We start from the raw sequence: 15,108 nt of genomic DNA on the forward strand, positions 1-15,108 counted from the left end.
AAAAACAAGACAATTGAAAGGCCATCTAAGATGCACCCTGACATTAGCGTGTAGAAAATGACATACAAGTATCCTGCAACAATGCTTTGAAAAGGAACCAATGAGTCCAGCTATAAGTCTTTATGCAGAAGATTACACATGTATAGAGCTGCAAACATAAAGGCTCTTCTACCAAACTCTTGTATAGACAATAAGGACAAGTTCTGTAAATGCATTGGCATTTTCTGTTCTTTGCTCAATGTAGACACATAAATATGCTGGAAGTAGGCCAAGAACAGCTTTGTAAATAAGAGAATGCCAATGAAAAAGTCCACATAGCCACCCAACCCAAGCATAGTAATGAATCTCAATGCTCCATGATAGAGTCCAGAGTATGCAAACACTGGGAGGGTGTGTTCATATATAATACATCCCCAAACTCAAACACAGTCAAAAATGTAGCATAGACAAGCCATTTTTGGCCATGAAAGAAAAGCAGTTCCTGCTGTTTGTATTAAAAACCCTGTTTCATCTTAAGTATTTTCACAAGTAGTTCAATGTGTGGCTGAAAAGAAAGACAATCGTCCAACAGGATGCCCATAATAAGATGAAACACACTCAGTATTCTTGTTCTGGTGTCTTAACAATAGTGGGAATATTTGAGGGCCTCACTTGGCTTTTGTGAATAAACTGTATTTTGTTTTATCAGATGAACATCACTGAAGGCAGGCTGAAGCTGGGAGAGGGCCTGAGTAGAAGCAAAGCAATAAGTAACTGTATCATCAGCATACAGATGAACACATGCATCACCTACATTATGGCAGAGGCTATTTAAGTAATTCCAAATAACAGGGACCCCAAATACCTAACCTTGAGATACCCTTTTGGCAATTGTACATACTGCACTCTGCCAAATAGACCGGTTTGATGTAATCTGTTTATCAGTATTTTGTGGCTTTTCCTGCTCAGTTGATTGTGTGTCTCCAGAGTCAACACACTCATCAGTGTGTTTAAAAATGAAAAAAAGTATACTAAGTCATAAAAGTGAGAAAAAAAAGGCAATACTATGTTATAAAAAATCATTGAACAGCATGTCTTGAAAATACAAAAACAATGATGTACATTTCTTGTGTGTCTTACAAATGTTAAAAAAGAAAAAAACATAGTATAGTATATCATAAACATCAGAAAAAAAGTCATAAAGTAGTATGTCATCAAAGTCAGAAAAAATCATCATAGTGTAGCATGACAAAAAAAGTATAATATGATAAAAAATACAGTATATGATGTCATTAAACTTAAAAAAGAAAAAAATCAAAAAGAAAACCTATGGTATGTCTTCAAAATGAAGAAAAATAAATCATAGTATAGTCTGCCATAAGTATGTTGTAAAAATAAAATAAAACAGTCATTGTATGAAAAAATCTGGGAAAAGGCAGAATATAGTATATAGAATATAGCAAAAAACCAAACCCTGTCATATTACAGTATGCTTAAAAAATCAGTATTTTTATTAATATCTGAATAAGCCATTGAAATGCAACAACATTGTGTGAGTCATACAAATTAGAAAAAGGTATAGCATATCATAAAGATGCAAAAAAGTATAGTATGTCATAAAGTCTAAAAAAAAGTCACTACTATTCTGTCAACATCCATCCGTCCATCCATTCATGTAATGACAGTTTTTAGTCGGTAGATGGCGCTGTTTATTTGTAAATCTGCATTATAACCGGCCATGAGCTCAGTTGACATTAGGTCCATCTTTTATTTATTTCATCACCCAGATTGTTTTCTTTTCATTTGAATTATCAATTTATATTTCTTTTTTTTTTTTAATAATACATTTCCACATTTAATTCCAATAATTCTCTTGATCATTTTAAATTGTTTTATCATGTGAATGCTTGGCTAAGAGACTAAACGGCTCTTGTATGAGCTTTAACGTTTGTCTCGCTTATGTTCTCTATCAGTTTTATTTTTAAATCAGTCTATAAAGCGTGAATTAACATCAGTCATAGTGACTCCTCACATTCTGGTTCTTCTGATTTTTGCACAGGGTATCCAAACTAGACCTGCGCCCTAAACATAGTGATCTCAAAGTGTGATGATCACATCATGTTTGACTCTTTAAGTCAAATAATGCCATCCTCGGGGAATTATGCAACCTCTGCGGGGCCGCCGTGTTACCATAATAAAACCTTGTTCCATCAGTGGAGTCGTGGCTCTGTGTAGACGTAGTAGTCGAATAATCCCTTGCGTCCAGTTGGTGGAAATCCCCACGTGGTTTCCACTCCTGTATAAAAACTTTGGGTGTGCGGAGCCCCTGTTGTCGTGATTGCAAAGGGAGAAAAGGGTCTCAGTGAGCAGCATCTTGCAAGACGCACGGACGCTGGCCATTTACAGCCGCGCGCACCGGACACGGTACAACCCAGGGGCATACACACAAAAGCCACGGGCGTCAGCGATGGTTGTGCTCAGGAGCGCAGCTGTGGAAGAGGACTCTGTGCGTGCTGTTTGAATGGGAGAGAGCGGACCGAACGCCTCTGGACACCGTTTCTTTATTTATTGAGAGTTGTCGGCGCGGCGGTGCGCTAGCCCTGGTTTGTTTTGGTAGATTACGCGTGCGAAGTGAACGTGGTATGACAGAAGCGCGTCAACAATCCAAACTCCGGAGTGCGCGTGGCAATCAGAAAGATGAACTTTTATTGTGCGCGGAGAAAAAGACGAATTGCTGGATAACGAACTAAATGCATAATGACTGGAGTTAATTAGCGTCACTATTTCTTGTATGTTTCTGGAATACAAAGATTTCGTTCTTTGGATACCCTCTCACTTTTGGAGCACCAGTGGATGTTCTCCTGGAACTTGCAAAATTGTAAATTAAAAGTAGCTTTAACCTTAGATTGTGTGTATTACACCTTTGTCTCGCATATAATTTGGACAGTAATCTTAAATTTAGAAAAATGGGCATCTACAGCGTGGCTTTGTCCTGTTTGGTGGCGTGCGTTCTCTCCGTGCGCTGCAGCTCCGTGGCCACCGCGACGGAATCCCAGAGCTCGCCCCAGGAGTCGTGCGCGTCCTGCGGCCTCAGGGCGCCGGATCAGTCGGAGCGGGTCAACATAGACTTTTTGGAAGCGGTGAAGAGGCACATACTAAACCGGCTGCAGATGAGAGAGAGACCCAACATCACGCATCCCATCCCCAAGGCTGCGATGGTGACGGCGCTGCGGAGGCTGCACGCCGGGAAAGTGCGCGAGGACGGCCGGGTGGAGATCCCCAGCTTTGACGGACAGGCTGCGTACAACAACGAGGTTCAAGCGGAGAACTCTGAGATCATCAGCTTCGCCGAATCAGGTAATAATCAATAATTCACGGCGCACATCTAAATCGACCCCTCGGTGAACCCAGCCACCTTTTGACTTTATGTAACAGGTAGCAGGCAGCCAGGTGGCTTAATAACCGAAAAACACTCTCAATCATAGATTGAATTTCATTCTGTAGAGTTTATCATATGAAATGACAGCAGCAGAAATCCAGCTGAGACAGACAAATCCGTTTTTTAAAATTCCATAATCTAATTGTACTGTGAAAAGAAACTACTTTTAACTTAAGATAGTGTACTGACAGCCGTCAAATATTAAGTTGAGAGAACTTGAAGAAAAGTTGAATATCACAAAATTACCTCAACTTGTTTTCTCAAATTCAGTCAGCCTAACTTCAATAAGCTCATATCCAGGCTGCCTTTTTTTTTTAACTGAAACTAGTCCAGAGATTCCCTAATATTTAGAGAAAAGTTGAATTGTTACAAAAATTCCCTCAACTTTTATTCTCAAATTCAGTCAACTTAAAAAACAAGGCAGCCCAGACACTTTATTTAAAAAGTAAAAACAAATACTTTTTACAGTGTGGATGTGCCATCATCTTTTTAATCATTATATTGCATTGCAGTAGTTGGTGGTAAATCCTCCCGTTTTAGCCCGATGAAATCACAAAAAGAAATGAAACTAAGGCAAGAGTCCTTAAATTACCCCCATGTGTTGTCTAGGGGATAAAAAGAACCTCTGAATCCAATTTCATCACTAAAGCTGTGCTCACACTCAATACTCCAATGTATAAAGCCCTCTTTTAAATACGGACAAAGTCCCTCAATTGGCCATTTATCCCTTGTGTATCTAACTAATTCTTAGAAGTCCAAAGAGAACACCCTTTCCTCTCTCTCTCTCTCTCTCTCTCTCTCTCTCTCTCTCACACACACACACACACACACACACACACCCTTTCCTACACAAGCTTGCGCGCACACACACACCTAAAATCATCTGCGCTTGCAGAATCCAATAATTGTCACTTAGCACTGTGAGAACCCCATCTTTGACACAAACTGTTAGTTTAACAAAAAGAAAACATGCAATTAAAGCCACCAAAATAGGATATCTTAAACACACATACGCACGCACCATCCTGTTGTTTCCCATCAGCCCTGCCGGTACAATTAGCCTGAATGGGCTGCTATAGGTCCCGCCTTTCAATGGGAATGATCTGAGCAGCCTCATGACAAGGGAACAAAGGCCAGGCAATTATTATAAGAGCACTATGTGTTCCTGCTGAACCCAACATGTCAACATCGAGCGGAGAGGAACAAAAAAAAAGCCAGGAAAACAAAAGAAATTGCTCAGAATAATGTATGAGACATTTGAGTTTGTGGGGTTGGATTTGGGGGAGTGTGTGTGTGGAGGGGTATGGTGATGGTGGGGGTGATATTGTGTGTGCCCATATTGCAGCGTTGTAAAGAATGCTTTTGTCGTTCTAAAGATTCGCTGGGCTCCTTTGCTTCTTCTTCTTCTACTTCTGTTTTTTTTTCTCCCTAGTTCTATTCTTCCTCACACCTTTGAGCCTTTGTGTGGCATTGTACCATGGAGCTGGCTCGGGTCCCTGCTCCCTAGACCCCGTCTGCCTCCTGGCCAGCTGGCTCACGCCCCCCAGATCGGATGCTGCCAGCCGGGGCATGGCTCAGAGGCAAGGTCTCCAAAAAGCTCCGAAGCCAGGGGAGCTTGTCCCCCAAGCATGAGGGAGCCTGAATTGTTGTTGTCACAGTTTAGAAGAAGGCGGGTTGGGGGTTGAGGTTGGCATATGTTTAGCCAACAGTAGCCGGCAAATAGATGTGGATAGCTTTGTTTATGTGTGAGTGAGGTCAGCTCGCCTTCCCCTCAGCACAGGGTTAACTGGGCGCTTGTCAGCCAGGGAGCCGGCTTCTTATCTCCAGTTGCGGTAGCGCAGAGGTAAGAGGTCTGCCAAGTTGCCGCGAGCAGGTGAGGGAGACGATGCCAATCTCCTTTCTCTCCTGACATGGTCCCGTGGGTCCACACTGAGGGATTCGGTGTCCCGTATCCACGGGAGCGGAGCAGGGAAAGAAGGGAGGGCGGAAGAGAGAGGGGTCGACGGAGAAGTTTAGATCGGTGCTTCTTGATTGCTCACTATAGCCGTTCGGACCCAGTGAACTCGCGGCGAGGGGTCCAAGACATGGAATTAAGACTTCATTATGGGAGGTCATTAACTCCAGTGTGGTTCCTCCAGAGGATCGGGTTGGCGGGTTTACTTCAGGACACAAGTCTTTCATGAGGAGCTGTCAGTCATGGCCCTCCTGGACCTGCTCCAGATATTTTCCACATTCACCCACAAGTGTGTGTTTCAGTCTTCAATGGGCCTGGCAGCTTCTGTATAAATGATGTATGCACCAATATTAAAAATTCCCCCGTAGTAAAGCTTTAACAGCGGCTTTGACCTCTTGCCAAAGTCCAGCCCCATCCTCTCCATCTCCCTCCCTCATCTCCTCTCCCTATGTGGAATTCCTGGAGTGCTGAGACTCAGGCCTGAGGGACGCGGCTGCTACATGCATGCATGCCTCTGCTCATGTCAGAGCCACGAAAATGCTTTGCGCCGCACCCTTGTCCTTCCGCGGCGTGTGGTCTTGTCGACAACAGCTTTGAGTAATGAGCTCTGGAGCTGCCTGCTTCCATGGCCTCTTCCCTGACTTGGTGGCACAGGTGGGGACACGCTGGAGCAGCTCTTTATCTACACAAGCCCACCCAGGTGTCCCGCGTGCTGATGCTAACTGGTAACTTCTCCACCGCGAGGTCAGGCGAGACGTGTCAGGGCCAGCTCTGAAATGTTTGTAACACTGGCTGGAAAGAGCAGTTGGTTTCTGAAAAGGACCTCAATGGAAAAAAGTCACATGGTGTGTTGGTATATGCTCCTGATACAGAGGAAGCCAAGGTGTGATTTAAATACTATAGACTGACAGGTTGACAGTTCAGTTTTGACCTTGAAAACAGTAGTTTACACTTTATGTTTTCTTTTAAGTGTGTGTCCCTTTTGTATCATTCTGTGTCTCCTCTATAAATCCTGAGCGTTTAGCAGGTACCTGAAAGCAGCGCAGATGGAGCCCCTTGACTTACTTTTTCCTCAGCAACAGTTTGTGACTCACATGATGGGCGATTGAATTGCCAATCCGCTCACAGCGGATCACTTAAGATCAATGGATGAGAGGAGCAGCTGCTATGGGTGAATGAAAACTTTTAGGCCAAGCAGAATGTGCAGTTAGGTTTCTCTTTCAATGCTGCTGTTCCATCTGTGCCCAGAGTATGCTCTGCATTGCGAGAGTGTGGTGCAATGAATAACCGAGCATAATTTCTAATCCAATAGAATTTATAAACTGTCCAGCTTCAAGAAATAGAAAATCTATATGTGGCAGCAGATGATTTAATCATGGCCAGTTGTTATGAGATTATAGATTCAAAATTTGGACACTTTCTTGAAGAGAAGTAATAGAGAATTGGGAGACTACACCTTCATGACAACTAGCAAACTCTATCTCCTGATGAGAGTCGTGATATGACAGAAAGCTCCAGAGTAGCTAATAAAGTGATCTGGAGGTGGTTTGTTGTCAGGAGATTATAGAGGTTATGTAGTTGTTCATACATCTGTTACAATCTTAGCACTGCATCTTGTAAAATTTTATAATTGGGATATTTTTCCAGCAAAACTACTGAACATTTTAAAGTTCCAGTCTCCCATTTCCAAGGATTTAGTGAATCTTTGTTTTATGTGATTGTAAAGTTTATGTTGTAAGGTTTGATGTTTTGGAGTACTGGTCAGATAAAACAAGCATTCTGATAATCCTGTCCTTTAGGAAATTGTAATGACATTGATTCAGTCAATGACTCAGTTAAGAACCTCAGGAGATTAAGTGGCACTGAATTAAAAAGTTGGCAGAGCATCTTAGAGCCAGTTTATACCTGCTACTAACATGCACCTTGGTTGATATGATCACGGACGAACAGTGAGAACAATAGAAAATGTTTCCATATGTGTCTCCAGTGACAATTAGAAATCAGATCTCTCTTCAACTCTCTCTCAAACATGTACATCATTTTTGTTTGCAAAAGTCAGTTACGTTGTTTTTAACCAGCAGGAGATTTGTTGTGCTGTTCACTGAGTAGTGAGAGTTCGCCTGCACACAGACTGACAGGGCTAACTGTAAGCATTACATGGTTAATGTTACTTATTTAATTAACAGGGTTTAAAGACAGAGTCCAGCTGTTTATGCATCAGTTTGAATTCAGGGTCTCCCACACATTCATATTTTTATTTCGGAGCTGGAACATTCATTAGGAGCACTGGTGAAATACATATACAGTTCAGTTATTCATTCATTCACCACATTCTCAGAGCGCAGAGAGTACTCTGGGCACTGGAGTTGCTGGGACCATTCAACAGCTGTTGCCTTGTTAGCTGGTGCTATCCAGGCAGGCTTGATCATACCATTTGCCAGGAGGAGAGCAGCTCTGTGGATTGTCCTTAAGCACTAAGTTTACTGGTGGGGAGTCAATAAGCAAGGACGTCAGCTGAGTTGAATGTCTTTCGATGCGGCCCAGGACACGTTGCGGACACACTGCTTAAAGAATGTAGCCATATGTCGCCCAGAACACATCTGAATAACAATAATAATACTAATGATAATTTTATTTATATAGCACATTTGTGAACAGAGTTTACAAAGTGATTTGACAATGCAAAGCAGAGACATTTAAAGGAGCAATTGAAAAATAAGATAAAATGCAGACTAAAACAGATGAATAAAAACGGGCAAATTAGATTTAAAATAGATGACATCACATAAAAGAAAGTCAATAAAAATGGGTTTTAAGAAGTGATTTAAAAGAAGTCAATGTGAATGTGATCGAAGCAATCGGATCTCTTGAGGAGCATATGGTGCATTCACACCTGTACTGATCCGATCATCTAAAATGCATGTTGGAACCAGGTGTAAATAGGGCCTCTGCAGTCACTTAGACATTAACAAAATACCAAAAAATGATATCGGCACGTGGTTTTCAAATGAAATCGGCCAACAGTTTCCAAAGATATGGCAAACTAAAATTTGTATTGACAAAATGAACATGTAAGAAACACAAGCATTTTACTGATTTTGCACAATGAATAAAGATTACACACACTGAAAACATTGTATTTCATGTCTCCATCTCATGCTGGCCATCATGTTAAGAGTATGCATAATTTGATGTTGATTCCACTACAGAAGAGATTTGATGATCACTAAAATTAGGTAGCAAGTGTGTATATATCGATCGGTATCCGGTACTGGCCAAATGAGCTGTTATAAATCTTCATAGCAGATATTGGCAAAAATACAATATTGTGCATCTCTAATCTGTATCATATTTATAACTTTTAATGGCACATGATTTTGGGGATAATAACACTAAAGGATAATGCAGATATTGTGAATGGGAAATCACCCATAAACAGAAGAAACAAAATCTTTTCTTTTTTTTAACACAACATAAAGAAATTATAGATCCAGTACTTCTGTTTTTTTTCTCTCATTTTTGGCAAACAAATCAAAAATAAAAAAAACAAACAAACAAAGAAAATTCTTAACTGAGTCATGGGAACAAACAGGAGCTGAGCTGTTGTCTCCATGTTCAGTTTTATTGCCGGTCTTCATTCCCTGTGTTTATCACGCTGTCACAGTGTGCTGGTTGCTGTGCGCGATCCCTCTTTTTCTGAGCTTGGAGCTGTCGGGGCAAGTAAGAACGCACGGTGCTGAATGAGGTGAGGTTAGTTACTTGTAGCCCTGAGGGGCCCTTATAGCAGTTGCAGGCAAAAAGTGGCTCTTCAGCTGATTTCTTTCTATCATTCACTTCAGGTAGATTTCAATGCATTCTCATTGTGCACTTGATACTTTCCCCAAAGACTCCGGTATTGAGAAGGCTGATAGTTGATGTATTGCTTACCACAGGGTTGGGTGTGTGTGCACGGATGGGTGCAAATGTGTGTGTGTGTGTGTGTGTGTGTGTGTGTGTGTGTGTGTGTGTGAAGTGCTTGAGCTCCCAGCTGACATGCTACAGAGTGAAGAGCTGGTCTGAACAGGTCCCTGTGTGAATGTAAAGCCGTGGTTTACAGGAGGAAGAGGCGTGAGGCACCTTAAAGAGGGGGGCCCGTCTTTGGTGGCCACCTGTTGACACTGACACACACTAATCAGTCGGCAAACAAAGTAATTTAGCCGCTTTCAAAGGGGCTGCTCTGCTTGAGCACATTGTACCAAATCTCCTGAAATAGAAACCTTTCAAGTTACCTCGGGGTAATTTGGAAGACATCATTAGGCTTGGAAAAAAAAAATACTGCCAGGGAGAGACCATCGCCACCTTTTAGACTCCCGGGATCTCTTCATTGTGCCGCTGTAGAAAGTGGCCAGTGTCATGTAAATGGCTTTTATTTTTGCCTCATCATGCTTTTTGCTGGAAAGCCACGCGTTTCAATGGCGGGCTGCAGCGCGGCTGTCTCCCAGTGCCTCACAGGGGGCTTTGTGCTGTCACTCTCAGAGTGTGCACACTGGAGGGAGGGGGGAAGGGGTGGGGTAGGGTGGGGGTGGGGTTCGAAGGCCAGGGAGGAGAAGGGGGGGTACTAAGTAGCGAACCCAGTGAACCCCCTGGGGGCCTTGGCCGTGTCCGCCACCCTCCCACCTTTTCCCACTTGCATCCTTCCTCCTTTCCTTGGTCTTCCTCTTCTCTGTTCTCCTCCCTGTCCCCCCCTCTCCCGTCTTGGCCCTGTCACTTACAAAGCTGGACCTGGGGCCAACTGGGCCTGATCCCAGAACTCAGCCGTCACAACTGGCCTATCAGGAGCTGCCACAGAGGTCACCTGACACAGTGATTGAGGGTGAAGAGAGAAAACAAGGAGAAAACAGCCCTTAAAATACAGAGCTGTGCCCTTTTTGGAAGGCTTTCTGCTTTCTGTGCCAGCACATGTGTGTGTGTGTGTGTGTGTGAGTGTGTGTGCATGCGTGCGCGCGCATGCGTGTGTGTGCTCGTGTGTGTGCGTGAAGAAAGGAAACAGTCTTTGGCCTATTTCCCTTTAATAAAACATAAATGTACTTTATTTTAGCAGTGCTAATTTTTCAGCTCCTAAAGTTTGCTCCGTTGTCATGGAGATAGCTATGTTGTCATCATGTGACCTAAGTATGGAATTTCAGATCAGTAATATGATAGCAGAGATCATCCTGTGATCACCTGTTATCACATGAACAAACTTGGGTCTTGTTATAACGAAACCTTTCATTGAATAAAAATTCCTAACATCAATTATGACACATCCAAATCAATATGAACATGAATTGAACAGTGAATTGGCTTGATTTCTTTCAAAATCATGGGAAAAAGTCAACAGGCAACAAAAGAAGATATGACCCAGAATTTAGCAAGAAATTAGTAAAAAGATACAAGAAAATTACCTTAAAATACTTTAAAATAATAATAGGAAAAACAAGGCAAACATGACTGAAGTGCTAAAGGAAAATCATTTTATTATGTAACATAATTTTAAATGTCTAATAATGCCTATAATGAGTATAGTTTTTCCCTAGATTTTTTTTCTTTTTTCCCTCGACATTTTACCCAAGCTTTAATATAATTTTTCCAAATCTACTAATTTCTTACAATTTGGGGAACATTTCTTGCCAAGTTGCTCATTTTTGTGTGCTCTTTTTTAGCCTCAGGGTTTAAAGGTTTAAATTCATGTAAAAGACATCTAAAAGCAGCACAAGAAAGGGTTAATCATCATTTCAGTCTCTATTATAAAAAATGCAGATTGAAACATATATCATATTTAATTACTGTGTCATGTTTTCGACATTGACGTTGAAGGGTTAATATTGTTTGGATTGCAGATTGAGAATTAACCCTTCCTGTTTTTCTCCAACAGATGAGCACACGTCTTCCAAGTCTGGTCTGTACTTCCTCATCTCCAACGAGGGCAACCAGAACCTGTACGTGTCCCAGGCCAACTTGTGGCTCTACTTCCGTGTGCTGCCGGCTGGTCCAGAGAAGGGCCTCCGGAGGAAGGTGACAGTCAAGATCCACTACCAGGAGGCTGGAGCTACCAGCGGTGCGGAGGGAGGCCCGGGAGGCCCAGGAGGCGGCGGTGGTGGTGGAGGTGGAACCGGCCGCTGGGCCCTGGTGGAGAAGCGGGTGGATCTGAAACGCAGCGGGTGGCATACCTTCCCCCTCTCAGAGGCGGTGCGAGCTGTTTTCGGGAAAGGCAGCCGGCGGCAGGACCTGGAGGTCCACTGCGAGGGCTGTGACACAGCGGGCGTGGCTCCGGTGCTAGTGGACCCGGGTGACCCATCCCACCGACCCTTCCTGGTGGTGCGTGCACGGCAGGTGGATGGAAAGCACCGCATTCGCAAGCGGGGGCTAGAGTGTGACGGCACCAGTGGGGGCCTTTGCTGCCGGCAGCAGTTTTACATAGACTTCCGTCTCATCGGCTGGAACGACTGGATCATTGCGCCAGCCGGTTATTACGGCAACTACTGCGAGGGCAGCTGCCCGGCCTACATGGCGGGCGTGCCGGGCTCTGCATCATCCTTCCACACTGCAGTGGTTAACCAGTACCGCATGAGAGGGATGAGCCCGGGCTCGGTCAACTCCTGCTGCATCCCCACCAAGCTCAGTACTATGTCCATGCTCTACTTTGATGATGAGTACAACATTGTAAAGAGGGATGTGCCCAACATGATTGTGGAGGAGTGTGGCTGCGCTTGAGTCCATGCGGAGCCTTCATTATCTTTGAACTCGGAACAGTCAGAAAGGCCTTTTGTACAAACAGGACGTTATTGTGCGGTACACATATACAATATATCTATACCTACTGTACGTGCGAGCAACACGTGCGCTGGTAGCAAGTGCCAGTGCTGTGTCGCCGTGTGTTTGCACGTGTCCATGCGAGTGTGTGTATTTATCAGACTGAGTGATGTGCTCGCTGTCCGAGTTTTCCGACTGGTCAGTGACGGGACTAGAAGGGAACGATTATCACCAAATGATACTTTGCTCTAGTTTGCCATTTCTAGTCAAAAAATAATGGCTCATCATCTCCTCTTGAATGAAGATAACAAGCGCTTAAGGAAAGTGACAGGATCAGCTGATGACACCATTGGCTTTGCTCCCAATCCCACTCCTCCAGCCCTCTTAAGTACTTTAAGCACGTGACAGACTTTTGTTTTTATAAAGCACTGACAATTCATCAGCTTATACAATTCAGAACACCAGCACTTCCCTACTATGCCGACAGATGCAGTCTGACTGTCCTCTCTGGTGGAATTAGACCGGCAGCGCTTAGGATTATAGCCTTCGCAGAAAGGCAAAAGAAAGTCGCCCACAGAGCTGCTGTTGACCACGGGCCTCGACCTCAAGAGAGCTTCAGGCCCTGCCACCATGACAACCAGGTGAAGATGGATCTCATAAGTGCACTTCACTCGTGCACTGGGAGCGACAGAGTGAGAACTGCTTCCTACCGCCCGCTAAGGCTCAGCAGATGTGGGCCAGTGGACGTGGAGACTCTAGTTTCGGCCCAGTGGGTCGCCACAGTGCAGTGCAGCACTTGCAGAAACTGAAATGCACACCCTGAATAGCACTTGTATAAAGAAATGCCTTCCAAGGGGTACTGAGTGTCCTGTCCTATCACTAAATAAGTGCCACATGAGCTATGCAATGTATAGTAACCTATACCCATACTCAACATGCTCTATTAGACTCTCTTTCCATCTCTCTCTCTTTCTCTCTCTCTCTCTCTTTCTTGCTTCAGTCCTCGACTCTTTATCAATACTTGAAATGTAATCTTTCGCTTCCTTTCCAAAGCGAATGATTGTTGTGACGTTTGCACTGAAAAGTTGCGGGATTAGTGAAACAAAAAAAAAAACTGCCATTGAAAAGTTATTTTTATAGAAGTAAATTGAATTTTGTTTCAAATGTATTTTACCTAATTAATGGAACCAAAGAGGCCAAGATTTTAGCTATTGTACTGAAGATGGCGAGGCCATTGAGTTACTGTGTACAATACTGTTGTTTTGATCATTTGCAATAGGCCTACCACTGTATCAGGGTACGATATATGATTTCATTTCTTAGCTCTGTTTTCATTCTCTGTTTTGTACAATAAGCAACACTTCATTTTTTTCATCTTTAATTCTATTTTTGTTTCTGTTTTCTATTTAATAAGAAAGTTATTTTTAGTTCCTGTCTGAGAATCATTTAGTCAAATAAAACATCATCTGTACAGTTTATGTAAAATAAAAATGTTTTCTTAAATATTTTGTAACTTTAAATTCTTTTGTTGTTGTGTGTCTTTTTCTCCTGATGAGCAATGGGTTGGGCCTGCATTGTTGTTTTTGCTCAGCGTCTGGCTGGTACCTCCCTAAACAAGAAGGTGAGGCTGAAATAGCTGGGTACACTTTCTTCAGTCTTCGTTCATACTGGTTGAAACATAAAACATTTCTCTCCTGCTGTCAGTCAGGACCAAGTGTCTCTCATAAGCTGGAGCTGTGGAACAGTAATTACAACTATGATTAACAGCTTCAGTGGCATCCATAACGGCTGCCAGCACATATACCTCCACATAACCACTCCGTTCCTTTTTTTTGGCTGCAGAACCATGATGTGTGTTTGCGTGTGCATGCAGATAGTCAGAGGCATGGCCTTCAATCACATGACTTCATTTCATTTCATTTACCTATTCTCACCATTGAAAACAGTAACATAAATCAGATTATTAAAAAAAGAATAAATTACCATACTTTTATACAAGCAATATACAATGGGATCAGCAATAAATAACAAAATAACAAGACAAATTATGAATGTTTTTGGGAGTGTGGATTCAACTCACTTATTTGATGTTGTTAGACTCAACTTGATACAATAAAAAAAAGACTTGCAACTTGGAGTTATGTAAAACTGAGCCTCCAATCAATCTATTTCCATTCATGTCCTGAATCTATAAATTTTAACACAATTTACTCCCAAAAGTCAACACTTATTCTCTAGATCCACTTAGTCTGAGTCAGTGCAACAACATCCAATCAACAGAATTAAACCATCAAGAACAAACTTTATGTTACTGAGCAGCAGTTGTAAAAGAAAATAGAAGATGGTAGAAGGTAGATTTATTGGTCATTTTTTAAACCAAGTTCAAAAAACCAAATTATTTTTGTCCCTGATCCTGCTACATATTTGGAGTTGAAAGATGAGTTGATTAAAATCAGCAGCTACTATGAAAATTCCATTTTGTTCTTTGGGCATGTTGCTGCTGGTGGCATCATTCAATGCCTGCAGTGCATTTTTTTGAATTTACATCAGAGTCTTGTGTCCTAATGGGTCCCAACAAGGTCCATCTATCCAGTGAAACAGCTTGATCCGGAATGTTAGGGGTTAACCATGTCACCCATAGCTAAGTGAGTCTCCATCACATCTCATCTGTTTTATTCTCCTGCGACCAGACATTAGCCAGAAGAAGGCTCAGTAGAGGAACAGCTCTCGGTCCAAGTCAGGTCAGCCACGCCCTGATGCTGATTCTCCTCCCTCTCTTTGTCCGGCGCTTTTGGTTTGGTTTCTCCCCTCTGGTCTGACTGGCTGCTTGGGGTTTACAATTGGTGGGGATCCTCTAGTGGTCTGCTGAGAATTTTGTTCAAAAACTACAGTGGTCAATGCAAAAGAAATTGCACGGTGCCCACTAGCTCACCTGGTAGAGTGAAAAAAAGAAATTTAAAAAACA

At 42.8% G+C, this 15,108-nt stretch overlaps 1 protein-coding gene and 1 long non-coding RNA gene across 2 annotated transcripts in view; one reads left to right on the forward strand and one right to left on the reverse strand.

Annotated features, from left to right (window-relative positions):
• Positions 1–2,205: 2,205 nt before the first annotated feature.
• inhbb (inhibin subunit beta B) lies at positions 2,206–13,646 on the forward strand. The gene is made up of 2 exons (XM_042494632.2): positions 2,206–3,336; positions 11,266–13,646. The coding sequence occupies exons 1-2, from the start codon at positions 2,946–2,948 to the stop codon at positions 12,102–12,104; spliced, it is 1,230 nt and encodes a 409-aa protein (XP_042350566.2). The 5' UTR covers positions 2,206–2,945; the 3' UTR covers positions 12,105–13,646.
• Positions 13,647–13,730: 84 nt separating this feature from the next.
• The window catches only part of LOC148188460 (uncharacterized), a 117,850-nt gene continuing 116,472 nt past the window's right edge, over positions 13,731–15,108 (reverse strand). The window contains exon 5 of the long non-coding RNA XR_015777599.1: positions 13,731–15,075. This is a non-coding gene — a long non-coding RNA (uncharacterized LOC148188460). The remainder of the gene's footprint in view (positions 15,076–15,108) is intronic.

Source organism: Plectropomus leopardus, chromosome 10, assembly GCF_026936395.1.
Source record: "Plectropomus leopardus strain MGB_pleo_1.0 chromosome 10, ASM2693639v1, whole genome shotgun sequence".
NCBI classification, from domain to species: Eukaryota; Metazoa; Chordata; class Actinopteri; order Perciformes; family Serranidae; genus Plectropomus; species Plectropomus leopardus.

Excerpts from the sequence above, each read along its gene's own strand:
- inhbb (XM_042494632.2), top strand. The coding sequence starts at position 2,946 with ATGGGCATCTACAGCGTGGCTTTGTCCTGTTTGGTGGCGTGCGTTCTC. Across the intron at positions 3,337-11,265 it reads CATCAGCTTCGCCGAATCAG|ATGAGCACACGTCTTCCAAG; the intron begins GTAATAATCAAT and ends TTTCTCCAACAG.